This window comes from Aptenodytes patagonicus, chromosome 19 (genome assembly GCF_965638725.1).
Source record: "Aptenodytes patagonicus chromosome 19, bAptPat1.pri.cur, whole genome shotgun sequence".
Lineage (NCBI taxonomy): Eukaryota > Metazoa > Chordata > Aves > Sphenisciformes > Spheniscidae > Aptenodytes > Aptenodytes patagonicus.
In genome coordinates, this window is record NC_134967.1 from 4,544,970 (window position 1) to 4,572,707 (window position 27,738).

At 39.6% G+C, this 27,738-nt stretch overlaps 1 protein-coding gene across 10 annotated transcripts in view; it reads right to left on the bottom strand.

Annotated features, from left to right (window-relative positions):
• KIF1B (kinesin family member 1B) overlaps positions 1-27,738 on the bottom strand; it is a 100,204-nt gene that overhangs the window by 6,937 nt on the left and 65,529 nt on the right. For 7 of the 10 annotated variants that reach the window (XM_076356129.1, XM_076356127.1, XM_076356124.1 and 4 more), the window contains 20 exons: positions 26,915-27,163; positions 21,353-21,471; positions 19,457-19,542; positions 19,189-19,318; positions 18,690-18,849; positions 17,297-17,387; positions 16,590-16,708; positions 15,517-15,572; positions 12,690-12,798; positions 11,971-12,037; positions 10,445-10,529; positions 9,480-9,585; positions 4,959-5,073; positions 4,260-4,393; positions 3,666-3,727; positions 2,807-2,952; positions 2,197-2,436; positions 1,708-1,779; positions 952-1,073; positions 26-175 (listed from right to left, as the gene is read on the bottom strand). In XM_076356129.1, the coding sequence (XP_076212244.1) occupies positions 26-175; positions 952-1,073; positions 1,708-1,779; positions 2,197-2,436; positions 2,807-2,952; positions 3,666-3,727; positions 4,260-4,393; positions 4,959-5,073; positions 9,480-9,585; positions 10,445-10,529; positions 11,971-12,037; positions 12,690-12,798; positions 15,517-15,572; positions 16,590-16,708; positions 17,297-17,387; positions 18,690-18,849; positions 19,189-19,318; positions 19,457-19,542; positions 21,353-21,471; positions 26,915-27,163 (2,418 nt within the window). The remainder of the gene's footprint in view (positions 1-25; positions 176-951; positions 1,074-1,707; positions 1,780-2,196; positions 2,437-2,806; positions 2,953-3,665; positions 3,728-4,259; positions 4,394-4,958; positions 5,074-9,479; positions 9,586-10,444; positions 10,530-11,970; positions 12,038-12,689; positions 12,799-15,516; positions 15,573-16,589; positions 16,709-17,296; positions 17,388-18,689; positions 18,850-19,188; positions 19,319-19,456; positions 19,543-21,352; positions 21,472-26,914; positions 27,164-27,738) is intronic. The other 3 variants (XM_076356132.1, XM_076356131.1, XM_076356130.1) reach the window with 1 other exon arrangement.

The following is a 27,738-nucleotide window of genomic DNA, read 5'->3' on the forward strand; positions in this document are numbered from 1 at the left end:
GATCACACTACAATAGGAAACATACCCTGGTCTAATTTCCTCAATATCAGGAACGAGGTTTAGGAATTCATTCTTTCCAGCTCTGGCAAGATAGGAAGTTTCTACTGTAGGAATTAGCTGGAACTGTTCCACCTCATGACAGGGACTGGAGGCACGAGAATTTGCTTCTGGTGTCCTTTAAAAAAAAGTGGAGAAAGAAAAGTAAATCACAACAAACCAACTGAATCTGACAATGGAATTTAAAGTGCATCTACAGCCTAACCTGTCTTACAAGTTTCATCCTCCAGTCCAGATTTTTTGTATGACATTGGGATCCTTTTGTACAATAACAAATAGCATTTCCCTTGAAATCTGTGGAATAAGACTTATAATAACTGCTAGTAAGTTGTTTCCCCACTACTCCTCCCTCGTTTCTCTTGCCAAACACAGTCACAACACAGACATATGTCTTACTATGGTTTGATGTAAAATGCACTACTTTGTCAGCACTCCTCCTCTCAGGAATGTTAAACTGAGAAGGTACAAATCACGTCTTTCACCAAGTAGTTATTCCCAATTTAATCAAAAATATCTTCTATACATACAGCTGAGAAAGATAAACAGGGATTACTGGCCAAACTGGTTTATTCTGGGTTGTTGTTAGTAGGTCTTTTTAACAGACCTCTGAAAAAAACTTGTGGACTCTACACACTGAAGATGCACTGGTCACTGGAATGACAAGTATCTGACTGTTCCTTCAGCACAAAAAACCCAACCCCAACACTTCAAAAGAACAAAACAGGCAAAAATAATTTTGCAGAGTGATTAGAGAAGGTAAGGCAAGGGGGCTGATACAGAGAAAGTAGGGAAAAGGAAGAAAGGGGGAGAAAAAAAATAAATCAGAAAACATAGCAAAGACAGATTCGTGAAGCACTGAGAAGTAATGTTTTTCTATTAATACCCTATACTTACTTCTGATCAATTGAATTGCATCTTGAATCCACCAGAGAAGGGCAGGTAGATGAAGGTGTGAGGGTAGCACTGCTGAAACTCGACACTGATGGGTCCCGCCCAACTGGAGAGATATCCGACAACTACAAGGACAAATACAGGCAAAATATTACAGAGGAGGTTTTTTTTGTAGCTAGTGTTCAGTCCTGGCTAGAACGTGGCACCCAGCACGCAGAAGGCTCAGAAATATATAATAGAAGAAAGGTATTTCTATCGGCCATTTCCCTACTCAACAGCCAAATTTTTGCACACAACCATCATAAACCCATCTGGGGGTGAAAATACAATGGCACTTCTGTAGACACAGCTTGTCATTAACGTCCTACACTTCTGATTATTCACACCTTGACTTCCTCAACAGAATATTAGACTATCCAGTTTGCAACTTGGTGTCCCCTGTGCCTACAGTCAGAATTTTTTAAAAAGCCAATTTATCCTTTTACATAGGGAAAGTGTATGTAGGGAAAGATAAGAAGAGCGCTTCCAGTCTGCTAATAAACTAGAAGCTATACTATAGTCCAAGTTCACACCATTTCTAATTCCTGCAATAGTCTTTGGAACCTGACGCTGAATAGCCAAATGCTTCCAACAGACTGAAAATAAAGAAAATTAATATGAAGTGTTTTGTCTCTTCGTAGTATTAACAGATTCCACAAACTACAAATACATTGCTATTGTGCTACAAATATAGTGTATTGTATTGAATGAAATATTTACCTTACAATCACTGATGCTGTTGTACACCTGGCTAAATTCCCGATTGAAAGTATGAGTAAGAAGCTGCAGACACTAAGATGGGGGGAAAAAAACAAACCACACACAGAAAAGAATTTTACATTTAGATTTTCAGAGAAATTTGAACACAAGAGGCAATTTGCCAAGACACACTTGGCAGCTCATGAAAGAACAAACACATTTTAAACTGCTGTGAAAAATCCCAGAAGAAGAGGGGAATAATCACTTCCTTTGATAAAATTCAAAAGTTTCATTTACAGAACTACTAATGAAGGGGAATGAGGTACAGCCATAGCACAAACCTAGCCACCAGCATTGGCTGGTGAGGATGGATGATCTCACTATAGAGCGTATTAAAAAGAAACTCACACAATACTGGATATTCACCATGCTATCTGAGAAGCTCATCATTAATCTTTAATCATCTTTGGCACCTCAATTTAGACCCATGATGCTTTTCTCATGTTATACCTTGGTGGCCAGCTCTTTCTCCCGATCCACCAGGCTCTCTATATCTGCTGAGTCATAGCCACTGCTCTCACTGGGCGTCACAGCACTCTCAAATGTTGTAGTCGAAATTTGTGAGGAAATGCTGGTGGAGGTACTGAGGGTTCCACTGCTCAGACTGGGAGACAGTGAGTCACTCAGGGACTTGGGGATGCTGTCACCAAGCTTTTCACGAAGCAGAAGGAAATGTCGGGTTTTTTCCACCTAGTAAGAAAAGCAATCAGTTATCATCTGCTCCAGGATGTTGCCTATTTTACAGGCACTGAATTCTTATGCATTCTTTTAAGATTCATACCAGTAAACATTTTCCCTGTGGAGAGGAGTTTACAGTGGCACTAGAAGTTGAATTGGCCTTTGCTGAATACACTGAGATTCTGAGCTGAAGGTTCTCCTCAGCAGCCAGCCACACACTTTTTATCTTCTCTGTCGGAGAATTTATTTAAATCTTGAATTTGAGAACAAACTCCCATTTGGGAACCCGTTCAGCTCAGGTGGTCTCACAGTGGGTAGACTAAAGGCAAATTCAAAGGTACAGTTGTGCTTTTTCTTTCACTTCCCCTGTCTCTTTACTCACTTCATGCAGCAGCTCCAGTTTCTCCAATTCCCATTGATGCTCTAGAATGAGACTGTCACCCCTGGGCCTCCAACCTGCCAGGTTCTCTTCTCCTCGCACATATGCCACAGATGTATCCAGGACTTTCCTCCTCCTCCTCTGCATTCCTGAGCAGTAAAAAACAACATAAGACATGTTAAAAACATAGCCAGAGGGAAGCCACTAAGAAACACTTACCAATTGCCAATCTGCAAAGAACCAATGCTTCTGCTGTTTGGCTGGAAATATACAACGCAATGATTTCATTAACAGCAATCACACATCCCAAAGAGATTTGATTTAGTCCAGCTTTCTTCATTCAGATATTTTCTATGGACCACAATATAATGCAAACTCCTGTTCAGTCTAATTCAACACAAGAACTTCAATTGCTAGGTCTTAGAGGAAAAATATGCTGATACTACATGAACTACATTCCTTCCAAGTTATCAAGCTTGCATCAGGTATCAGCAATATCTTCAAAAGACCAAAAGAAAACTCTATTGCTGCAAAACCAAGTCTCAGCTGTGTTAGTTATGAGCCATGTATTATGCCCCCTAAGTCTATGATCCATGTACATGCCCAGCTTCCTGATATACCCATGTCAGAAAATGTAAAGTTTTCAGTGAATCCTTGGTTCACCAATGGCAAACACAGACCCAAGTCAAAATTAAAAGCCTGCATAAGTTTTTTATGGAATAGCAATGTTCCATCGCTCTTGTGAAACACAGGAACTGCTTCCCATCAGGACAGAAGTGTTTACTCTGTTCTGCCTACAAAATTTTCTGCAATATTTCAGTTTACAGCATCTTTATCGCTTGAACACCCAGTCACTGCTTACCTGGACTTCCTGTGTCTGCCATTTTGCATAAACTTAGTTCATAGATCCCGGTTACTCGATTGCTGTTCACAAGAAAACAGAGGAAAAAACCAAACCCTATTATCTTCAGAAATAAAGTGCGTTAGCTTTAGTTAAGTGGTCCCCAAATTAGGAGTTTAAGTATAGTTGTTCATTAGAACTACATCTGAATTCTAACCTTGACATAAAATAGCCAGGAGAGACTGCAAGACCTCTAAAAGTGGCATTTCCCCCATGTTCCCCCCCACCCCCCAGTAGAGTCAGAGAGCAGCTGCTGCAGTAAATTCCAGGTCAGGATCAGGGTAATCTATGTGCAAGCTTGAAAAATGGATCTCTCTTCCCAACTGTTCAGTCAGAAGGCTGGAAAAGGGGTCAGTAAAGAGAGAAGCCATCAGAGTTTCACTGAAATAAATGCAAGCAAGAAAGAATGTTCAAAACCAGACTGGAGAACTATAACTAGATAGACTTTCAAAGAAGAAATAAAGAAAAACTAAGCTACATTCTCCCCATGCCCTCTAAGAGAAAAAGCAAATGCTGACATAAGACATCGATACCAAAATTAGTAACTGAACTTACGAATCTGGAGATTTGGAATAACCACTGCCAAAGAGATTGCGTAGCGATCGTGGTGGCGAGATCTTGGCATCTCGTGAGTAAAAGACCATACAAACATCCTTTGTTATAACAGCAGGCTGGATGCAGTGGTCAAGCTATGAGAAAAAACAGTAATGAATGAGTGGCTGCAGACAACTATGCCAAGTGATACTGCTTCCCTCTTTTAGTGGGACAGCTTTTTGAAATTTGTTCTTGTTTGGGTCTTTGGTGAAGGGTTTTCGTATGTTTCTGTGAAAGAGAACCGTCAACTTTCTTCATGCATCTTGTGGGTGAAACAATTGTACTACACAAAACAACAGTGTCTTGCACGCAAAGCCAAGAGCTAGGCCAGTGTTCGTAACACTAGTAGTACTTACATAGCAACGTTCACTGATTTCAATGGATTTTCGGATACAAAGATAGATAAAATGAGGCACAAAAGATAAGAGATCACCAGTTTCACTTCACATTGGTTGCAAGGCAGTAATACCTTGACATCAAGATGTTAACTGTGAGTAAGTTTTTCCACCCTGTTCTCAGAAAATGAATAGAGACTTTCACCGGCTTCAGAATTGAAAAATCACTTAGTCCAGTAAGTATTTGTCTCGGGTACACACTGTCTGCTGTCTCAAATAGTTATCACTTGAGTCACAAGCAAAAAGGAAGGCACAGGTCTCTTACCTCCAGGTAAGCAGAAAGGGTCATATATATCTTCTCTCCATATGGTGTCACTCGATTGAGAAGAAGGGAGTTATGCAAGGAGCTATCCCAAACTGCTTCAAACCGATAGAAAGTCCTGCAAAAAAATACAGTAAAAGCTCAATAGTAAAAGTTCCTCTGCATCCCCCTCATCAGTCAGTGTAAAGCATCTCTCTCTTGACATCATCCACTATGACTGCTATTGACCTCAGTGCCTTAGACAACAAATACTTGAAGCAAAGACCTTCTCTTCTTTCCCAAGATTGATTACTTCTACCTCAAATAGTGTGGCATGAGAGACGATTGCCTGTTATGAAAAAGAGTCATTTAAAAGAGAAAAGAGGAAATACAGAAGAGAACAAAAGCTGTCATAACACTACGGGGAACTCAGCACTAACGAACAGTGTTTCTAAACAGACAGAATTCCTCTCTGTTGCTTCAGGCCCAATTCAGCACAGCTGGACCTTCAAAGTGCATGGGAAGATTCTTTTTTATAAGCAACACTCATTCTACACCGTATTTCAGGACTAACATATAGCAACAGAAGAGATCCCTCTAATACTTAGTCATATAAAACCAGCAGCTTCTGACAGCAAATCAGAATGACTGATAGGTAGGGATAAGTCCTATATTCAAGCGATAAAGACTTCTTTCTATGTCCCTACTAGCTTCAAGTAAAAACTTGCAGATCTAACACAAACTTTTGTAAGAAGTTTCTTCAATTTGGTACATGGAAAGACAGGAGCTGGAAGCTCCCACAGTTCTACCCCAGCAATCAGGAAAGTTCATCTGTTCAAGTAAAAAGTGAGAGACAGCATCATACACAGGACAGCTAAATCATCAACTCTAAAGTCCCCATTACACTCTCTCCTCTCTAACAGGGGCTTAGGGAAATGAGCTTTCTCCTTTCTCACAGGTAGAGACTGATTTCATGTACGTTCCTTTGGAAAGAAGTCCTATACCCTTATTCAGTAATACAGCACGCTTTGCAGTTTTCTACACTGGTAACAGAAAAAGAAGGTATTAATTCTTCATCACCTCCATATAATTTCCCTCCCAAATCCCCTTGCCACTGAGGTTTTCCATCCCATTTCGAGTCCAAATGATGTGGTACTAAAAGCAAGAAAGTCCTTCACGTATATTATTTTTTTAAAAACAAGTTATATCTCTAAAGAGCTTCTGTACTGATGCCCAAGGCCAACTCAGAAAAATAGAAAATTAAACCAAAGACAAATGACAAAAAGCAGGGTGGGAGTGGAAGGAAGAAATAACAAAAACCAAACCAAAACAAAAAGAAACATGAAACAGCCTAAGAGCAGACGTACCAGAAACGAAGAGTTCTGATCTCAAATAGAGTTCCCAAGAATCCCCTTTTCCTGATAGCAATTACACAATTCTGAGCTAATACATTGAGACACCATGAACTGTGCAGTCAAGTAATATAATTTGAGAATATTGCTAAATACTGTTTGCATTTGAAGTAGCATACTTAAGAATTTACTTCTAAATGTCTTGCTTCTATTAAAATGCTACAGAGAAACATATTCTAAAGGCTAAGTAATTGGTAACTTTAAAAGCACTGTAATGTAATAATCCTTACTTGAGTTAGATTAGGCAAACAACACAGGTTGTCCTCTAACCCTTTACAAATCCGTGTTGAGTCCCTATGTTTTAATCTTTCATCATGTCTTAGTTATGAGAGCAATTTTTTAAACTTTTAGCAAGCTCCAGATCTACTATCTGGGTGGAAGAAAAAGTAGTAAAACCTGGTTCTCCACAGATGGGAAAGCCAGCGTACCTAGCCCCTGATTCAGCTCTGCACCATTTGCCAAACACGACTTCTCATCACAAAGAGAGAACACAGGTGTAAATGTTCATCAGTGCAGAACTAAATGCCCCTCTTTAGCAAAATGATGATTTTTGTATGAACACCAAGTTGACAGTTGACAAGCTTCAAGACAGTTACTCTACTGGATTTTGTCTAGCCAGGAAGTTAAATATACACAATCTTGCTTGTCCAAACCAGAACTTGCTAGAATAGTTATAGAGGGGGACAAAAAACAGAAGTGAGCAAACTTCTTTCAGCATAGCCAACAGTGCAAGGAGGAAAATGGAGCACAGAACAAGCAAAGCATGGAAAACAGGAGAAAGAGGTTAAAGGCAGCAATGTATAGTTAGAACTGATTTTTAAGTGAATTTTAGCATTAGTGAAAGGTGGTGAATTGAGAGCATTGAAGACTTAAGTCTTCTCTTTTTCAAAGAGGCAGAACACAGAAAGCAGAGTACAAATTGTCCCAGATTGTGCAGCCACCATGCTTGGCTGTGATCCAATCTGGAAGGTGAAAGAGGAATCCAGTCTGAGCAGCTACTACATGTCTCGCTTCTCTGCCAACTGGTAAACTAAGAAGTAGCAACCACATGGTTAAATTTCAGATGCAAATCCAACCTAAGAACACAGGTTGAATGCCAGTCACATGGCAGCCACTGCTTTTTGTTCAGTGCAATTCTGAGCTGGAATTTCAAGTAACCTAATCATTCAGTCCTTGACTTGGTACTTCAAACATGGCAAGCATTACAGAGTCAGAGACAGTAAGAAATTCCAAATTTAGTTCTTTGATACAGAACAAAGGAAGAAAATAGCAAGGACTACAAACAGGGACTATATTCTGATGGCACATTTTGAGAATCAGAAAGACTGAATGAAGGAAGCTATCTCTTACATGTGAAGGAAAGTTCACCTTCACAAGTCTCCCTCTGAATTGTACCTGAATAAACCCCTGACACAAAGGAGGAGGAGGTATACTACTTCTGGAAGAGCTAGGAGGCGTGCTAACAGAATTCAGTAAAAGCTAAAAGGGAAGTGGCAGCAATACAAACGGGACATAAAGCATTCTATTTTCAAGAATCTTTATGTACAAAGGAAGCAAACAGAAAATACCTAGGCATATCCTTATCAAGAAAGAGCCTGTAAAAACATAGAAAGAGCTTCAGTTAGTGCAGCCAAAAGCAGAACAGAAAAACAACAGCTTGGAGGAACAGAACAAGTGGGCTTAAAAAAACAAAAAAAAAACAACAAAAAAACACCCAACACAACAAACCACAACCAGAAAACAAGTTTGCAGACAACGAGCAAACATAAGACATATCCCTTAGCAGGGCTTCAATCCTGCTCCATCCCCCTGCCATGCACTCATCCCACAACTTAAGCCTTGGCATTTTGGTAAGAGATGGTCAACAGCTTCACTTCACTCACACTCATCCTTCATCCAAGCAGCCCACCTAATAGAAAACTACAAAGCTATATAGGAATTTCTTGAAATTGCTAGAGAACAGAGTATAGGGCTTTCCAACTGCAAATCCAATAGTATCAGACTGGAAACTAGCAACAGTCCCCTTATGTTCCAGTTACACTGATGCAATTTAGTGTAATTCAAACACACTAAAAGTAAAATACCCACTTCTCAGTAGGAGGCAAAGAATAACTGCTAAAAAAAACCATCACTGTGTGCATTTACAGGCACTAGGTGGCAGGAAGACATTCAGCTGGTAGGAGCAGTGTCCTGAATCCACCTTTATCATCGCAGTGGTATTTCAAAGTCCAAGCCTCTAATGGAGAAGGAAGAAGCCATTTCAGCGCCTAGAAGGATACCGCCTCCAGCATTCAGAAGCTGCAGTGGAGATGGGCTCCACAACAACCCCCTCCCCTCCAGAAACACTTATTCAGAGTTAAATTTCAGAGATATTCCTGCTTTGCACCAGCTAAACAGAGCCACGGAGTGGTCAAATGACTTGGCTGATGTCAGAGTAGGGAGAGGCTGTGCCGGCAACACAGCATTCTGCTTCACTGCCCCTTGTTGCAGACACCGAAGCAAAACAATGTGGAGTCTGACTGATCTTTACAGCAATGCACCCTAATGAGGAGACACACGCAGCCAGAAACTTCTCAGACAGGGGCCCTGCTGTTGTCCAAATGACTGCAGTTACATGGAACAGACACCCCCTTATTAGAACTGGGGTCAATTTGCGATACATCTGTATAAATCCACAAATTATGAAGTTTAATTTACAAAGCATGGCTCTTGCTTAAATTGTCACACGCTTGTTCCAGGAATAATATAGGTATGTACACATCCATAAATATATCGCCCAAGTTTGCCCTTGAACTTCAATGCTGTATTCTAGCAACAAACCTTGATGTCAGTTTAAAAGTTCCTGGTTAAATTCTGAGACTCCCTCAAGCTGTTCCTTTCCATCCTCCCTTTATGGTGCTTACAAATGGAAAGTAATTCCAGTGCATTGTCAAGAAATCCTCCGTGTAGACCAATGGACTTCAGCTTTAGCAAGAATTTATGGTAATCCTCATTCTCTATCTGTGTGCCCTGTGCCCATGGAATTCTGCATTTAATAATTATCAACATTCCCAGCTTTCCAAACATGCTGCCAATATCTCAGAGGTCAAAGGAATTTTAGATTTCTGCCAGAGCGCTCACTTTATTCACTTACCTACTGGAGCTGTGAGAGGACTTCAGGTATTTTGCAGAGATAATATTCAAAGACAGAATAGCATCCACAGCAGCTTCATCTACCTCTGCTTTATTTCTTACACGTCCTAAAAAGGGTAGGAGGGGGAATCAATTAAAACTAAACCTGAAACACAGAAGGAATTTGTTTTCCCAAATATCATTTCAGACTATGTGATTAACAAGCAGCTGTAAGTGGAAGCTGCAAAACTTAAGTTTTTCCTCTGGATCTTTTTCAAAATCCTCCTCTTACAGCCAATACTCATAAAGATGACAGAATCTGATATAAAGAGAAATTACCATTAGTACTTTTTCTTCCTTACATAGTGTCCTGGTTTCAGCAGGGATAGAGTTAATTTCCTTCCTAGTAGCTGGTACAGTGCTGTGTTTTGGATTTAGGGTGAGAACAATGTTGATAACACACCGATGTTTTAGTTGTTGCTAGGTAGTGTTTACACTAGTCAAGGACTTTTCAGCTTCCCATGCTCTACTGACTGAACAGGCTGGAGGTGCACAAGAAGCTGGGAGGGGGCACAGCCAGGACAGCTGACCGAAACTGGCCAAAGGGATATTCCATACCATGTGACGTCATGCTCAGTATATAAAGCTGGGGGAAGAAGAAGGAAGGGGGGGACGTTTGGAGTGATGGCGTTTGTCTTCCCAAGTAACCGTTACGCGTGATGGAGCCCTGCTTTCCTGGAGATGGCTGAACACCTGCCTGCCCATGGGAAGTAGTGAATGAATTCCTTGTTTTGCTTTGCTTGCGTGTGTGGCTTTTGCTTTACCTATTAAACTGTCTTTATCTCAACCCATGAGTTTTCTCACTTTTACCCTTCCGATTCTCTCCCCCATCCCACCGGGGGGGAGTGAGCGAGCGGCTGCGTGGTGCTTAGTTGCCGGCTGAGGTTAAACCACGACACATAGCAACATGGAAAACAATATACTCACCAACAACCAGCTCTCGCACATCTTTCCAGTGCAACTCACTGCCCTTCTCATGGATAATGGTGACTGTGATTCTACGCTGGATTCCCTGGTAGAGTTCAAAAACAAAACACTGGTGAAGTATTCACATACACGCACACTAACATCATCTATTCTGCACTTATACTGCAAAAATGAAGCAAATAAGATCATTTAAATTAGTCTGTAACTGTGACCAAACACCTATGTGTTTCAGGGCCCTAAAATTAAAGTAAGAGGAACACTATATTCTTATATGTAACAGAAATTACACTTCTCCCTCCTCACTCCACAAAGGCAGAGGTTTTTAACCTAAAATAGTCCTGAAATTGTTGCTATGCTCTCAGAGAAGATAGGTACGATCCCTGGGATATATCAGAGTGGACCACAAAAACAAGCAAATACTTGGGTAATGTGTGCTTATATACTTATATGTTATATTAAAGTGTATGTACCAGAAGAAGTGTATCTACCAAAAGAAGTTATTAGAAAATAGCAACTACTCATGCAGATATTCTCCTCCTTTGTCACATGTATCTGTTACAAGTCAGAATAGAATAAAACTCTGTAATAGCTGGGAAGAAGGTAAAATTGTAGAACAGAAATAAACACCACATCTGAAAAAGAAAAATTCCCCAGGTGTTGGCTTCAACAGATTCCACTCTTCCAAATGAAGAAGATAACTATGCAGGGAGAAGGTGCTTTGTGTAACTGTTTCAAAAGAAGTTGAAAGATGTTTGCCTATATTGTGGATTTGGCAATGGAATTACAGAGGGTAGAATTACTCTGGTTTGAACTGGAAGTAACTGATGAAGCCACAAGTAAATCCAAAACTGAGTAACTTTTTTTTTTTTTTTTAAGGAAATTATTGGAGTATGACCATTATTCCTAAGCTAGAAGAACTGTTCCTATCATTTTAAGAAAGGGAGGAAATGCAAGTCACAGGTAAACTATGAAAAGGAACTGAGAATTTGAGAGTAGAAAAAACATAACAAACCTATAAACAATATTTAACTAGGATTATCTTTAGAATCTAGCTAAAGACAAATTATTATTAAGGATTATTACATTAGCGTTTGTGATTAACTACAGGCATTTAAAATGCACTGAGACATGGTCATTGTGTAGGTCTGTCTTATAGCCACATGCAGTGAGAGAGAACCAATGAAAGTTGAGTCCACATGATCCTTCCGTGTCCTTGGTAGAGATGTTAGAGCACTGAAGGCACAAATCTGGTCCCAAAGGTTCCTGCTTTTTAAAAGGCTTTCATCTTTCATGAGTGGGATGCACACTGATAAGCAAAGGAAACAGCAATATACTAGGGGCCAAACATACTCTCCTCGTAGCCTAAAGCTAACAGACTAAGTACAGACTGAAAGATGACTGACCCTACAGCTATCATTAGACAGCTGTGTGGGAAAGGAGAAGACATGAAAGAGGTAAAATCCAGTCATTAGCATTCTAACCCCCCTCAGAGACGAAACTTGCAGTTCTACAGCCTTCATTAGTACCTGGTGAAGCAGGAACGTCCCCTGACAGGGCAGGCCTCCAGTGTGATCCACAATAGCAGGAATATACCTGTGTGAGACAGTGAAATCAACAGGCAGGAAAGATATACTAGCACAGCAACTTTACTCTGTATTCTGCTGCCAACAGTTACCTCTCCGTATAGTATCTGAAGAAATAAGAGTGTTTCTACTGACTCTCAGACTGGACTCTATTGGACCACAGAAATACGGAAGTATCATATACTGTACTTCCAGTACTTCTGGAAAACTCCGTGGAACTCGCTTCTCAACATAATCCCTGCAGACCTGTCAGGGGAAAACCTTCTCTGCAGCAAAGGTGAACATAAAATAGGGCCTGCTAGATGACTTCTGGAGCATAAAGTCTCTAGTGACCCAAAAAATCTAAACTCATGGCCTACACAGGATAAGTTTTCCCAGCACCTGTTCAGCTGGTGTGCATGGGCTTTCAAAGTGGAAGGATTACTGCAAGTGTGAAAGAATGTCATTCTATCTCTTCAGTCCTTTCCAATGGGGACAACGAATGCCAGCAGAATTTACACCCAATCACTACAAACCAGCCAGACACCAGGCTGACATAAGCCAAGCCACCACCCAATAATGATTGCTAAACATCAACCTTGTCTGAACAGAACAAAGGGTAAAAAAATCAAACTCCCATAAACCACTGTTCTTAAAACATAAAAGATTAATACAGGACTTACTCCCCTGTTGGCTCCAATTCGCTGATCTCAAACCATACAAGGAGGTCATATTTGCTCACACTCTGGCCCAAGCTGGGTTTGCTCATAGTATTTAGCTTTGTAGCTGGCACTTAAAGAAAAAAAAGAAAAGAATGGTTTACAAAGACTGAACAAGTAAAGCTTACCCTAGGGCTCACAGAAACATGTCATTTCAGTGATCCTATGTATTCTATGTACATATGCAGACCACATCTTTTTCCATAAAAATGAAGTTGCTTACAGCAATCATTATTTCTCAAAGCATTGGTTTTTAAATCTGAGTTACTAGATTATAAAAAAAAGTTAAATAACAAAACAAAAATGTATCCAAAAAGCTTGTAAAAATATGCAGTCTCTCTAGATCCACAGAAAGAGAGTTTCCTCAAATGTGCATCAGTTACTTTATGGGTTAACAGTTTGTGATTTCGAATGGCTTAGGTCTGTTCATCTGCAACTTTACTCACCCATAAAGTACATTTCGCCTTCCCCACGTAAGAAGAAAAAAAAAAAACAAAAACAAGAACTTAAAACTTCATTCTTCACTTCTTCATGTTACAAATTGCTAGTCTCCTGTACCAGTTTAGGTAAGAGAATGTGTATGTAAAAAGGCTGAACAAGATTTATTCCAGAGCCGTAACCCTGCCAAACTATGGTTCTAGGCTCCTTATGTTTTGGTATTAGCGATTACTACTGGCCAGATCCTCTCTAATTCCTTTCATACAAATGTAGGGATAAACCATGTTAAGAAAATAGCGGGATAACTGAAATTCTAGAAATAACCTGATATTCCTTCACACATACTTACACCACACCTTTTAGCTATCATTACATGACTTCTCTTATCTGCTCACTCATTTCATTATTGTAAATGGGAACATTTTTTAAATTAAATTTAAAATTTAAAAAGCTTTTAAAGCTTAGTTCCTGTGTACTCTGACAGGTATTTTTGTAACTCTGCAATTGTTTTCTATTTTTTCTCCTTTCACATACTAACCTCATTGCTTTTATTAAGCCAAATAATTATTCTCCCTTCTAGCCTCTCAAACCCCATTCTTCCCTTGCTTAAGTGTTCATTAGGTTCTCCTATTGTCACACCTTTGTGTATCCTTCAGCTTCCACCATGACTTAATTTCCCATGCACTGGAAGGGCATAACAGTCCCCAGTTAAGAAAAGGTCCTTATAGGTGTGCCTGTGTATTCTCTTTTGAAAAACAAAATGTGAATTCTGTTTCTTTTCTGCGTAAAATAGCAGCTATCTCAGAGGGACAGATTTTACAAGAATCAGTTATTTACAGCACTACAAGTCCATCATGCTGGGTAGCAAGCTTCAGTGTCATCATTTACTCTTCCCATTCATTACTTAGGGTAGTCACTCTCTTGTACCCATCATAATCATGTAGCTGCACATGAACTCATTACAGCTGGACTCAATGCTGTTGATAGCAAGAGGAACATCAAACACACAAGTCACTCAAGTCTACTGCTAAGCAGAGAAACTCAAAAGCACCAGAAGAGAAAAGCAACAGACACATTTAACTAAACATGAAAGCTGATTCTAGAAGTTCTCATGGACTTGCACTGGCATAATTAATAACCAGCATGTCATCTTTTTTTTTTTTTGGTAATAAAACAGAATACAAATGTAAGTGAGGAACAGCACTGTCAGTGGCAAAAAAAGAAGATGAGCAAAAAGGAAACCTATATAGAACACAGCAGAACATTTCTTCTACAGCTAGCTATTTTTTCATATGCAGTATCTCTCATCCCAATCTCACAAAACTATGTACGGAACACACACACACAAAAAAAAAAAAAAAAAAGAAAAAAGATGTCCAGGAAGTTTCAGGGAATAGATCCAGTGACGCAGAAAAATCTGTGATACCTAGCACACTGGAGTTTATAGACTCTCTATATGGTTCTCTCTAGAATAGCCCTAAACTTAAGCACAGCATCATCCTTCCATGACCGCAACCGTGACAGTTTCTGGTCCCAAGAATAGTACATGATAAAGATAAGAAAAAAAAAGGAATTTTGAAGCATGTTTTGGAACTACTTCTACATCTACCATAGATCAAGTTTGGCTACTAACCATCTCGTTTAGGAGCCCGCTCACTCTGACAACTGGGAACAGGCAGAAAGAGAAAAGGTGGCAGCTGGTCAGCTCCATCCTGGAAAGCAGCCACAGCAGAGGACGCAAGCACGTTGGCATGCTCGGATAGCGTGTTCAGCACATGCACGTTTACATAGCCAGACATAAGATACCTAATCAACTCAATTTTTCTTTCATGGTCTGCAAAGGGAATGGAACACACACAAAAAAAAGGATGGTAGAAATATGCAGGTGAGAGAAAGCTGGAGAAGTAGGAAATAAAAGGTGAAATGGAAAAAAACCACAGAAGAGTTCAGCATGCATTATTACAATTAAGCAAAGAAAACCAAGGGTCATTTCAACAAGACTGACTCACTAAACAAGGATGTTAGAGAGCAAAAAGATGAAGCAGTTAATGAATAAGCAAATTTCCAGTCAAGTGCTCAGTAAGCACATAAAGAGCCGTAGCCAGATCTCATGGAATACGATTAACACCTCAGGAATGAAATTCTACCCTTTAATGAACCAAGAAGCACTTCCTGCAAGAGGGGGTTGAAAAGAACACATAAAAAGGAAGATAGCCAGCAAAGATAGATCCAATGCCCTTTGCAACATTCACTCCATTATATTTCTTGGTGTCCTGAATAGCTTAGGAGTACACTACAACCTTCATTTTCAGTAGCAGACATGTGGTGTACAGAATTAGAGAACTGTTCTCACCTGGCTTTGAGAGTGGCATAGGGGGAGGAAAGAATCTTCGAGAAGGCTGTGGAGGGCTATACAGAAATGAAAGGAGTTATCAATATAGAGTCAGCTAAACATAAAAAATATATACAGATACACACACATGCATGTATGTATACACATGTGTATACATGTGTATACACATACACCCCCAGTACAGTCCTTCCACCCATTTTTGTCTCTAAAAATGTCCTCACAATCCCATGAAGACAGGTAAATATCACCTGTCAGGAAAACAAGTGGACTCAGCACACTTCTCAGGCTAACCTATGTTCTTTTTCTATTCTAACTTATATATTTATTTTTTTTACTGACAGCTAGGATTAATTATGATGTCCAACTGCTCTACCCCCATTCTGCACTGAAAATTTAAGTAGGTAACAGACATTTCCCAAAATAACTTAAGGAAAAGGAACAAGCCTCAGCTGGCATTTCCTCTTAAAACCAGCACGTGCTTCCTCTTTGCAGCTGCTGCCTTCAGTAGGAGGGCTAACCAGGCCAAGCAATCCAGACAATAGCCTCTTCCCTTAGGCTATGAAGATAGCAGGACTAGGGGTCCTTTCCCTGATTCCAAAAATTCAAATGCTCAGCAACTTTGGCACTAGTATGTCAAAAGGTTGAGTGCCTTTTGTTTTCCCCCTAATCTCCTCTCTCTTCTGTTGTCATCCTATCTTTATGCATCAGGCCACTTGCCCTGAGGGAACGCTGCATCTTGGAGCACTGTTACGGTTTACCCAGAACTCAGTGAGATCACCACTGAAGTTCTGAGTACAATATTCTACCACCACAGTGTTTGTAGGGTGGATGCAGCTGTATTGGCAAAACAGCTTTCCATGTTTGAGCCGGTAGAACAATTCCATTACTCACTAAAAAAACAACATACTACACTGGGTAAATAGGCCTCTGCCAGCACTCTTACATCAGTCAGGAATCCTACTCGTGAGCATGTTGCTATGTAATTTCAGGAGTATGAAAAAGTACTGCCTGAACTGCAGAGCTAACCTGAGCATGATCACAAACAGCCTTTATGCCAGAATAGTGAACAATACCTGTTGAGATCCTGTCCTTGCAGATGGAGAGGATGCTGCTGATAATGTCCAAAGACTTCAAACACAATAGGCTTTGTTTTGATGTACTCCACAAATGATTCCGTCACTTCCACAGCAATCTATTAGGCAAAGTAAGGAAAGAAAATGAGACATGCAAAAAGGAAATCTTATAAGTGTGAATTTTAGGACTCTGTATTTTTCATACGGTTTAGCGCCACTCACAGTAAAAGCAATTGCACTCCTTTTTGGTTTAGGCATTAATTCTACTCTCCGATAAAGGAGAAAATGAAAGCCTCAATATCAGGCATTTTAAGTAGGAGAAGAGGAGGCTACATGTAACCAAAGGATTACACAGTTCATAAAAATAAATACATTCAGTTCATCTGAGATCATGAGCACTGCTATTCACATATATTTTATTTCCTGAATTCTAGACTGCTTTCATCGAACATTCTGGAAAGGAAACAGAGAATTCAAAGGCAGGAAGTAGAGGTGAAACAGAAGTTAAATCTGCCACACAGAATCATTCTGTATTTTCTTCTCCATTGGGGATTACATCATTCATCTGATCGCTCCTCCTACTGTCTGTTCTTAATAATTCCCCTTGCCCCACTTTCCCATACACGTCTCATGAGTTTAACAAGAAGGATACACACAACTCCCAGTGCTAAAACAGGCACTTACTATTCATATAAAGTTTTACTTACGTTCTGAACATGGTAAAACCCAAGGGGAGTCCCTCGACCATTGTTTTTGAGAGGTTCTGTTGAGAAAGCTTCATCATGCCGATGTAAAAAGCTTTAAAAAACAACCAAAAAAACCAAACCAAAAATAAAACACCCCAGAACAGTTTAGTGAAGATTGCTGTGCTGTGAACCCAACACTGAAAAGAAACCCATAAATTTATTCTGCTAGAACTTTCCAGGGAGTTGAGTGATGGCCTAAAGCTAGGAATACCCTAGTCTTTGGGACCACAATTCCTGTACTTGTTTTGTGTCTTTATTACTCCCATTTTTCGTTCTCTTTCTTAAGAAACTAAGCCACAGGACACTTTCACTTGAGAGCTACTGATTTACTCAAGGGTCATATAGCTTTCATTATAATTGTGCATATGTACAATCTAATATTGTATTTTTCACATTAAAAGCCATTATCAAGCAAAAACTTAAGATATCTATAACTAGTAACTTAACAGTCCACTCTGATTCTTAATTCAGCCGGCTCAGCCGGCTGAACATGAGCCGGCAGTGTGCCCAGGCGGCCAAGAAGGCCAATGGCATCCTGGCCTGTATCAGAAATAGTGTGGCCAGCAGGAGCAGGGAAGTGATCGTGCCCCTGTACTCGGCACTGGTGAGGCCGCACCTCGAATACTGTGTTCAGTTTTGGGCCCCTCACTACAAGAAGGACGTCGAGGTGCTGGAGCGTGTCCAGAGAAGGGCAACGAGGCTGGTGAGGGGTCTGGAGAACAAGTCTGATGAGGAGCGGCTGAGGGAACTGGGGCTGTTTAGCCTGGAGAAAAGGAGGCTGAGGGCAGACCTCATCGCTCTCTACAACTACCTGAAAGGAGGTTGTAGTGAGGTGGGTGTTGGTCTTTTCTCCGAAGTAACAAGTGATAGGACGAGAAGAAATGGCCTCAAGTTGCGGCAGGGGAGGTTTAGATTGGACGTGAGGAAAAATTTCTTTACTGAAAGAGTGGTGAAACATTGGAACAGGCTGCCCAGGGAAGTGGTGGAGTCCCCATCCCTGGAGGTATTTAAAAGACGTGTAGATGAGGCGCTTAGGGACATGGTTTAGTGGGCATGGTGTTGTTGGGTTGACGGTTGGACTCGATGATCTTAGAGGTCTTTTCCAACCTCAATGATTCTATGATTCTATGATTCTATAATTCCTTTCTGCAAAACTTTATTCCTTAACACCACGCTAACACAAAGCGGGTACTGCTCGTAACAGGAATTCCAGTAACTGACAAGGTGTTTCTCTCTGCTATACCACACTGCCACTGATTGGAAAAGCTCTCAATCAGACCCTCCATCGCCCGCTATTATTTGCACTCTCTATCAAAGCATTCATTGCCTAATGTAAATAAGGACAAATTCTTACTTGAACTGGCAGAAAATATCTGCATATTCAGGAAGGATGCCGCTGGCCTGTAGCACTGTCACACGGAAGGTAAACACGCTACCCAGTTTCAAGTGATCACCAATTTCCTCAGTGAATCCTTCCATCGTCATTTTTCCATCCAAAGTGGCTGACTTCAAGTCTTAGGGAGAAACAAACATCCCACATGAAATCGCTTTTTTCTTTTTTTTCTCCTTTCTTTTCTTAAAATATTCCTCCAGGCAACAGTTTAGTCCCATCACACTTTTTCTTTTGAGCCCAAATTATTTGCTGATAATCAAAAGCTCCAAATACTTGGCAACAGTTTTTCTGCAGTTCTTCAAATGAGTAACCCCAGCATCTATCACATGCAACCCATCAGTTACACCTCTCCCTACCTATCGTATTCTTGAAGGACACTCAGAACCCCTTTCTATCACTGACTGAAAGTGTCCCAGATTTCCCTTAAGTTCTCCAAAACTACTACATCTTTCTTCCTTACCTAGCTCATTCATTCTGTTGATCTCCTCTGGAGGAGTGGTAACCTCTGAATTCTGTCCTTGCCCTTCCACAATTCTTAATTCTTCCAATGACAGTCCAGACCGAGTCATCGCAACAGAAGAAAAATCACTCTGAAAAATTAAATGAAGTTGCATGTAACAGACTCCTGCAGTTTCTGATTTCCCCTTCTTCCCCGCGCATTACTTATTTATTTAGAAGCACAAACTACTGCACTCAAAGAAACTGAACACAATTTTAAGACTTCTTACCTTATCAAAATATTCATTGTCAAATGAAATTTTAGCTGTGCCTGACTGTCGAATACCAGATCCATAATCTGGGGCTTCTTCATCAGCTAAAAAACAGAAAAAAAAGAAAAAAAAATATGAGGAGGAGAGGGAAAAACCCTCAGAGTCATCTAAATGGAAATTCTGATTACAACTGAAACCAGTCCGTAAAGTAGAAGAGGCCTGGTTCCAGTCATCCAATAACAGACTAGAATAAGTGCTGGAAAAAATCATAGCAGAAATCTACCCATCATGAACTCAAGTGTGCGAAAACAACAAGACAAACTATGACGTTTTATCATGAATATACTTAACTTCAGAGAATTTTGAATGCAAAACAACTTTAGTACTCATTTTGATTATTTATTTACTTCTGATTATTATACCTGAGGTGAATTAACATACCATAAATACAACGACCCACATGGGAATGTATACTCACATTGATTTAAACTACCATCTAAAATTCTGTAGCCATAAACTAAGCAGTCACACTAGCAAAGCTTCACAAGTATGTGCCCTAAGTTTGAGAGGCGGATCTGTCCGTACAATCTGTCCATTTAACCTCCTCCTCTTTGTGGACAGTAACAACAATGAGGTCTGGTTAAATGCCAGGGTTTTTTTCCACAGTAAATACAGGCTTGCAGGAGAAATCCCAAGATTCAGAATGTGTTCCAAAACTTCGCTTAGGGACCAAATAATGCCACGGCCCTTTTTCAAGAGATGTCCCCAGTTCAATTTCTATTAGCCATGGTGTATTCTATTTATTTGGATGGATAAATAGAATATTTATTTGGAAATATTTGATCAATGCTAAAGGAGACCAAACCAAGCCAGAAATGAGACTTTTGTACACATTAAAATAGATTTTATTTCACTTGCTGTTTTAGTCCCTGCCAGAGTGATTCTTACACATCTTCAGAGTCTGAGATTTCATTATACGTTCCCATGGAGAGCGAAACTTCCAGGGTTACCCTACCTAAACAATAAAGAAATGTTGGCAGTTAGCCACTGCTAGAAAGGACAAATTATGGGACGTATCTGAGCTCTCCCAGCATGGATAAGACATGGCTAACTACTAACAGTAAAACTCAACTAGCTCACCCCATACTGGAAAAGTATAAAATATTAGCAGCTGACTAGCAGACTGCAGTTAAGGTCTGGCACGCATACAATGGCAGTTCAAAACTGGATGAAGCAGTTACCATCCCCATCTATCTACCCTTGTCTTCTGAAAGGTTGATAATTCTTGGTGATTAAATAGTATGTTAAAGCAGCTTCTAAGTCTCAACACATTTTAGTGAGACAATGAAATGGAAAACTGCTGCTGATTTCTGTTTATACTATGCTGAAAACCGTCAGTTCGGGAACTTCTTCACGTGCTGTTCAGTCAGAGAATGGAGGAGCACATTTCTGCGCATTATTTAAAAGGACAGTTTGAGAAGAGCAAACACGTGGTACATTTAGCTTTTCTGCAAGTCATCACAACTACCAAACTTGCATATACCCTTGTCCACTGTTTATACTGGGTGCCAGAAAGAAAACCTTTGCTTTATTTTTAGTTTTTAGACTTGCTGACACTAGTTAGCCATTTCACCATCTTAAAAAGCAGTGTTGCATTAGTTGCCAGGTGTAAACTTCAGTGGTCAACACCATCATTTTGAAAGCTTCTGATGAGTAGCATTATTTCAAGATTTATTCATGCTTGGTCCATATGATTCACACAAATGAAAAAAATTTAAAAGCAAGTTAATAATAAACAAGTGTTCTTTGCAACACTAAAATTATTCAGGTTTGATTTGTTTGCCTGTTTTTTAAAGCTGCAGCTATTCATAGCGTACCAAAGAGTTGCAATGTAAAGCTCTCAGAGTATCTCACCTGCTATAGCTTGCACTGCTACTCGCAGAAATCCTCGTACTTCCCCTTTCTCACTAACAACAGCTACTCTGTGAATAAGAGGCACCGGGTACAGTAGATTGCTCAGGTATACAAACGCTCTGGTAACAGGAAGGAAAGAAAACACAAACAGCATTAGGCAATCATCTGCAAAACCAGACTGCAGTATTTGGTTGGCTAATGGGACATTCAAATCTTCAGACAGTCTACTTTACTCCATCTATTAGACCTGCACTGTGGTCCTGTATCCATATTGTCCACACAGGGCTCTTCAGCAGTGTCAAAGCTAAGTGAAGCCAACAAATGCTCTAAACCAGAGTATACTGGAGACACAGGGCTTATATTAGTGAGTTACAAAACACAGGAAGGAGACAATTTAAGATGATGGCTTTATAAAAGGTAATTTTGGATGCACTACAGTTGTAAATGGAGCTGTTAGCAAGATGGTAGAAGTCTACTAAGGAACTACTGATTTTAAAGAATTGTTTGAGTTTTCCACCCCATGAGTGTAGTTTGAAGTAATAAATTAAAAGGGAATTGATCTACTGTGTTCACACAGCCTCAAATATTTTACTGAACATATAAAAACACTCTTCAAAACAGACTGACTGACTGTTTTCTCTCTTCTACATACATTAGATAACACTGTATACAGAGTAATCAGAAATCCCCAATAAACCATAAGTCATCTCTTAGGTTTCTTGGAAGATTCACTGAGTGTATGGATAGTGGAAGACTGATAGTCTTCACAGCTAAATATCTTTAGGAGTAATATATTTGTTTCTTAAAAAAACCAAAACAAAACACAAAAAACCAACAAACAACAAAACACCACAACAGTACTCTAGAGCAATCATTTAGAAATTACAGTTTACAATACGAAAAGCAGCATTTAGGCCCAGTATGATCCTGCCATACACTAACTTTTAAAGTTATATACAAGCAGGGTCTAATTTTGGAACAATGAAGTTAACAAGTTTTATGGTACAGATTTTTAATTAAAAGTTAGACTAATGTTATTAAAGTTATTTTACATTTCTGTAATGAACTGCAAAAGTTCTTAGAACACCACACTTCAGTGTGATTAGCTCGAGCAAAACTTTAAATGTTGAGAAGCCAAAAAGTAAGGTAAAGAACGGCTCTCAACACGGGGAAAAAAATGGAAGGCTTTATTTAAGTGACCTGTTTCAGAGTTCAGAAGAGTACTGAGATGCATAGAAGTTTAACCAATACTTCTACCAGTCATTAAATTTAAAGTGACTAACCAATTATGTATGTAATTATTATTAATTTATGCATATTAAATTATACTAAACACCAGTCATTTCTTTAACTGGATTTCCTTCTTGCAGTCCTTTTTATTAGTCTTTATCATTAAGTATAATAAATTCTTCAAATTTATAACTGTTACTGTTTAATATTCATAGGGAAAGTCCTGCATGACAAAAGAGGACTGAGAGAGAAATAAAGATGTTCACTGCCTCTGTCTGGAGACATCAGCTGTAAAATTTGTTCCATGAACACAGCAAGACTGATCCAAACTCAATTCCTTGTGACACATAGCTAAGGACCAAAGTTAGAAAAGGTAAGTGTTTCTCCTTGGGTTCACATGCCTGTTCCCAGAATGAATGAATGATCTTGAAATGACAAGGTAGTCAAACAGGTGTCAGTTGTGAACCAGAGAGACAAAAATAATGCTACTAAAAAACAAAGTGGTGACAAAATGCAATAGAGAAAAGAATGATTAATAAGGCTATAAAAGTAGCAAAACAAAAACTGAAGAAAACCATACAACAACAAAAAAAACCAACTGCAACGTAACACTTGACTAAGATTAGGATCTAATTCTTTTTCAGTCTGCTCCAAAGTGAGGTAAGCACTGATAAAGCAGGGGAAGGGAGAAGAGACCAAATTTAAGGCAACAAAATCGGAAGTTTAATTTTCTTTTTTTTTTTTTTCCCCTCTAAGAAAACAGTTTCACTTTTAGCTTTGAAATTTCAGGTGGTGCTCATTTGAGAAAGCAGCATCCCACCATACAAGAAAACAGTCCCCCACGCTAACAAACTGGAATCGTTCACTTGGACTGGACCAGGGATGGAATTCAGGAAGGTATGTAGTTATACGCTCAACACGAAAAAACACACGCAGTTTGAAAAACACATTTCAAGCTAGGGAGAACGGACATTTTTCCCCAACAGAAAGGAATCTAAATAGCCTTGCATTGATATGTATACAGTAAGAGACAGTTTCACTAACTAATAGAGGCAGTCATTACAGAAGCCTTCCTACTTCAAAGACAAACTAGTGGAAAGGGAAAGCATTAACTGCATGAAAAATAAAAATAGTTGTATTTGCATGGCTAAAGTTCTGAAGCTGCTGTCCAACATATGACAGTCAAAGCATAGAGCTTTATTAGCAACTGCAATTTTGTCACCTCAGTAAAATGACAATCCCAAAGAAAAAAATATTTCTCATCTTCCTGAACTTCCTTCCATCCAGTCACCTAGCTCACTGGAATAATTTTAACTTAGAGAAAGAAAAGCACATAATGCAAAAAGTTTTAAGCTTCTTGTTTGGTGACGAAAATGCTGGATCTCTTCCGTAGAATGGAGAGCAATAGCACATGTGCCGTACAGAGAAAAGAGCTGTTTTATGCAGCAATACTGCCTTCCAGTGCCATTCCATCTGCTTCATCACAAGACAGTACCAAGTTAGGAGGATGTAATCTTAAGGTTATCCTCCTCCTCTTCCCACATCTGGGAGGACTCCCACTCCCCAAACATCCCATATGCAAGTGTCCCCCTGCACCTTAGCCCAGCAGACTGAAAGAGGGGGAGCTGTATTAGCAGAAAGATTGGTGAGGTAAAATGGCATACTGACAACAAAACTAGAAATGAAATTTAACAAACACAATTTTTTAAAAAAATCAAAACAAAAACAACAGAACTCAGAATGATGACGGATATTTTTTAAACAAACACATCAATTCAAGATTTAAATAAAATATCCCATAGTCCTCTCCCACCTCCCTTAAAAACATAGCAAATGCTTGATATGTCACACCATTAAATAGAATCAGCCCTAAAGACAGCCCAGCATGCCAGAAGAGATGGCTAAAGGGACCAGCTCTTTTTTTCCCTTTTCTTTAATAGTTATAGTACAAATAAAAGACAGTCACAGCACAGAGAGAGAAAAAAAATACTGTGATGCCCAAGGAGTTGTATAACTACATGATCAATTTCTCCTCCTCTCCTTCGTGACCAGGACTCATTATTGCTGATGACCCCCCCAAAAAAATATTAAAAATTATTTTATTTTTGTCCTACGCATTCCACAACATATAAAACAATACACAGTTAAAAGTGTTAAAGAATTTCGGGTTTGTTATAAATTGAACACTACCTTGTGCTCAAGACATATCTACGCAGATGGACATACCCTCTGATACTTATAAGTCACACTGTTGAAAAGCAGAATTCTCATGCTGGACGACACTGAGGAATCAAAATAGTTTCTACTCAGTGGTGCTAAAGAGTCTAACAGCTTTCTGCTGACAGAATCAGCACAATAGAAGAGCAGAACAGGAATAGAAACAGAACAGAATAGAAACCAACAACTGGGAAAAAGTCATTCAGCTGTCTACTCAGAGATAATACAAACTAAGTTTCATTCCTCAATACAATTTACAACCCAAGTAGAGTTTGTTAATATGTGCAGCTTACATGGTTCAGGCTAGTACCCTTAACTGCTGCAGCTTCATATGTCTGTCTATAGAGACAGAGCTCAGTATTCTTTTTAATACATGGAAATGGGAAGCAAGTTGTGTAATTGCCAGGAAGCACAACTGTTTTCATTGTACGCTGTATTTGCTCAGCTTGTGTTGTGCTTCCTGAAGAGTTTGTGAAATGAAGATGAATAGCTCAACTTTTTCCCAAGCACTGAAGGTCCTGCTCTGAAAGAACATGCACAACAGGAGAATATGTTGTGTATGCCAGCACTGTTACAAGAAAGCAGTCCTAGCCATTGCAAACAGCGCACATATGCTTTAACCAGCTGACAACCACTTCCAAGCCACTTAAGATGGCTTTCCCAAACTGACTCTTGTGGATCAGATTAACCCGAAAGAATTAAATTTTTTAAAACACATTATCAGACATTGCACATAAGGGCACAAATTCACAGAGATCAAAGAGGACTAATGCAATTTCTTGCATCTTTAGTAACTGTAATTTTTGTTTCAAAGACTAGATCAACGAAGTTCCAAGTTTTAATCACAGCTTGTAAATAGGTCCACTAAAGACAAAGAATGAGGTTAGACAATACAGCTAAACTCATCTAAAAGCTTGATAAAAGGCTAATAAATTCAGTCCTTCATTTTCACCAATAATGCAATCAAGTTTCCTGCATTTGAGGAAAGTACAAAAAGATCCTGCCTTCCTGACCATGAAGTCTTCCCTGCTTACAGTCACAGAAAAAGATAAAGCCAACCTCTGGTCCCTTCCTCTTTTGTTCCTCCCTTCCACCAGCCATGGAGTCTTACCCCCTCTTTTGTACAATGCCTGTGGTAACCACCTCCCTTACTGTATTAGCAAGCAGATTGGCTTACAGAGTGGTCAAATAAGCAAAAAAGCATAATTGGGGGAGTGGAAGCAGAAGAGGGGGGAGCAAAGTCACTAAATCAAATCTTTCTGTTTCTTGTCATGAGTAACATGTTTGAGCAAGACTATCTGTGAAGAAACAGTGCAAAGTACTACATTTCTTTAATGCAACTTGCTGTCCTTAGGGTCTATACCACAGACTGAGGTCTGATAATGCCTTCATCATATCTAGATTGGCAAAATAGATAATACTCTAAAATACATTAAGCAAACTCGTTTCAGAAATTCAAGCATAGTGCATGGGGAAAGCGCTGATAAACACCACCAGTCAGTGAACTTTAACGATGACGACCTTTCACTACGTAATACTTGCTACCGGGAGTCGTGCATAATCTGAGAAGCCAAATCATCTCAAAGAATACTCTTTTCCTCATACAGAAAGGACCATTCTTCTTTCTCCTCATGCCATCTTTTCTCTTCAGACACAGAGGATGTTAGATGAGTTTTCAAAAAATGGATTTTATTGGATTGGACTTAAAGATTTTCCACCATACTCTGAGATTCTCTTCTACAGGAGAAAATTACATACTACAATACTATCAGTGATCTTGCAATGGCTAAATAGAGCATTCTGTAAATAATGCTTAAATACTGTACACAAGCAAAACCACATTCATTCTACGTTGTGACAGTTATCTAGAACTAGATTTACTCACATTGTTGCATCTAAGGGTTATTTTCTCAATTATTATTTACATCTTCATGGCCTCTGACATGGGAATTTCAAACTTAATGTTAAACTACACTCATTCTCTGGCAATTCCAATTTATGTTTATAGATATTTTGGCTGGCTTGACAGATATTCTGTGCAGCACAAGGCAAAGCCATTGCAGTCTACAGCAAGAGCTGGTCCCTTTTGGCCATTCTCACAGTAACCTCACCAACCTTCCCACTAAAATGAACCAAGGGGATCGGTCGTAAAACGGGTCGCGCCCATCATTGAAGAGGTCTGATCCCTCCTCAGTTCCAACGTCGGAGCCAGTATCATCCACAAAGGCCTCATCATCAAAGTCCTCCATCTCATCCTGCTGTTCATCAGCCAGTTCAGTGATGTCGGAGTCAGCCGTGGAGAAAGTGGGGGAGGGCGTGCGATCAGCAAGACGCTCATTCACGCAGCCATGGAATATGGGGGAGCTAGATATCAGTTAACGGAATACCAATTAACAGAGTGAGGGGAAAGAAGAACGCTTCATTTAACAGCCGTCTGTTGCCATCAGCACAGAGACCACCTGAACAACAAGCAAAGGCTTCAAACCATCTGGACTGCAATGAAACGTAAGGGAAGGGATTGCTAACAAAGTCAGGAAAAAGAGCATCCTTGAACTGAGCAGAAAGCAAATGAAAAATGCATATAAACGTGGCCGAACATACAGATATTGAGAGCACATCCATTTAACAGAGCTACCATTCTTATTTCCAACACTTAGCTTTTTTGTAAATAAAAGTCTTGTAAAGGTGCAGCCGACATCAGGAGATATTAAAGAATCCTATCAGATATTAGGTATTTCCAAAGGGTATGACCAAACTATTCGAACCACATATGTAAGGCAGGCCCTGGGCCACTTTTCCCCTCAGTTTCCAGCGTTCTTCATATTCTCACAGCTCTGCTCCAGTGACTTTAGATAGAACTTAACTAGCTACCCTTTTTTAAAAAATATGCTTTTAACTTACTAAGGGTTCAGTCAAATCAGATTCTACAAGGTTACACC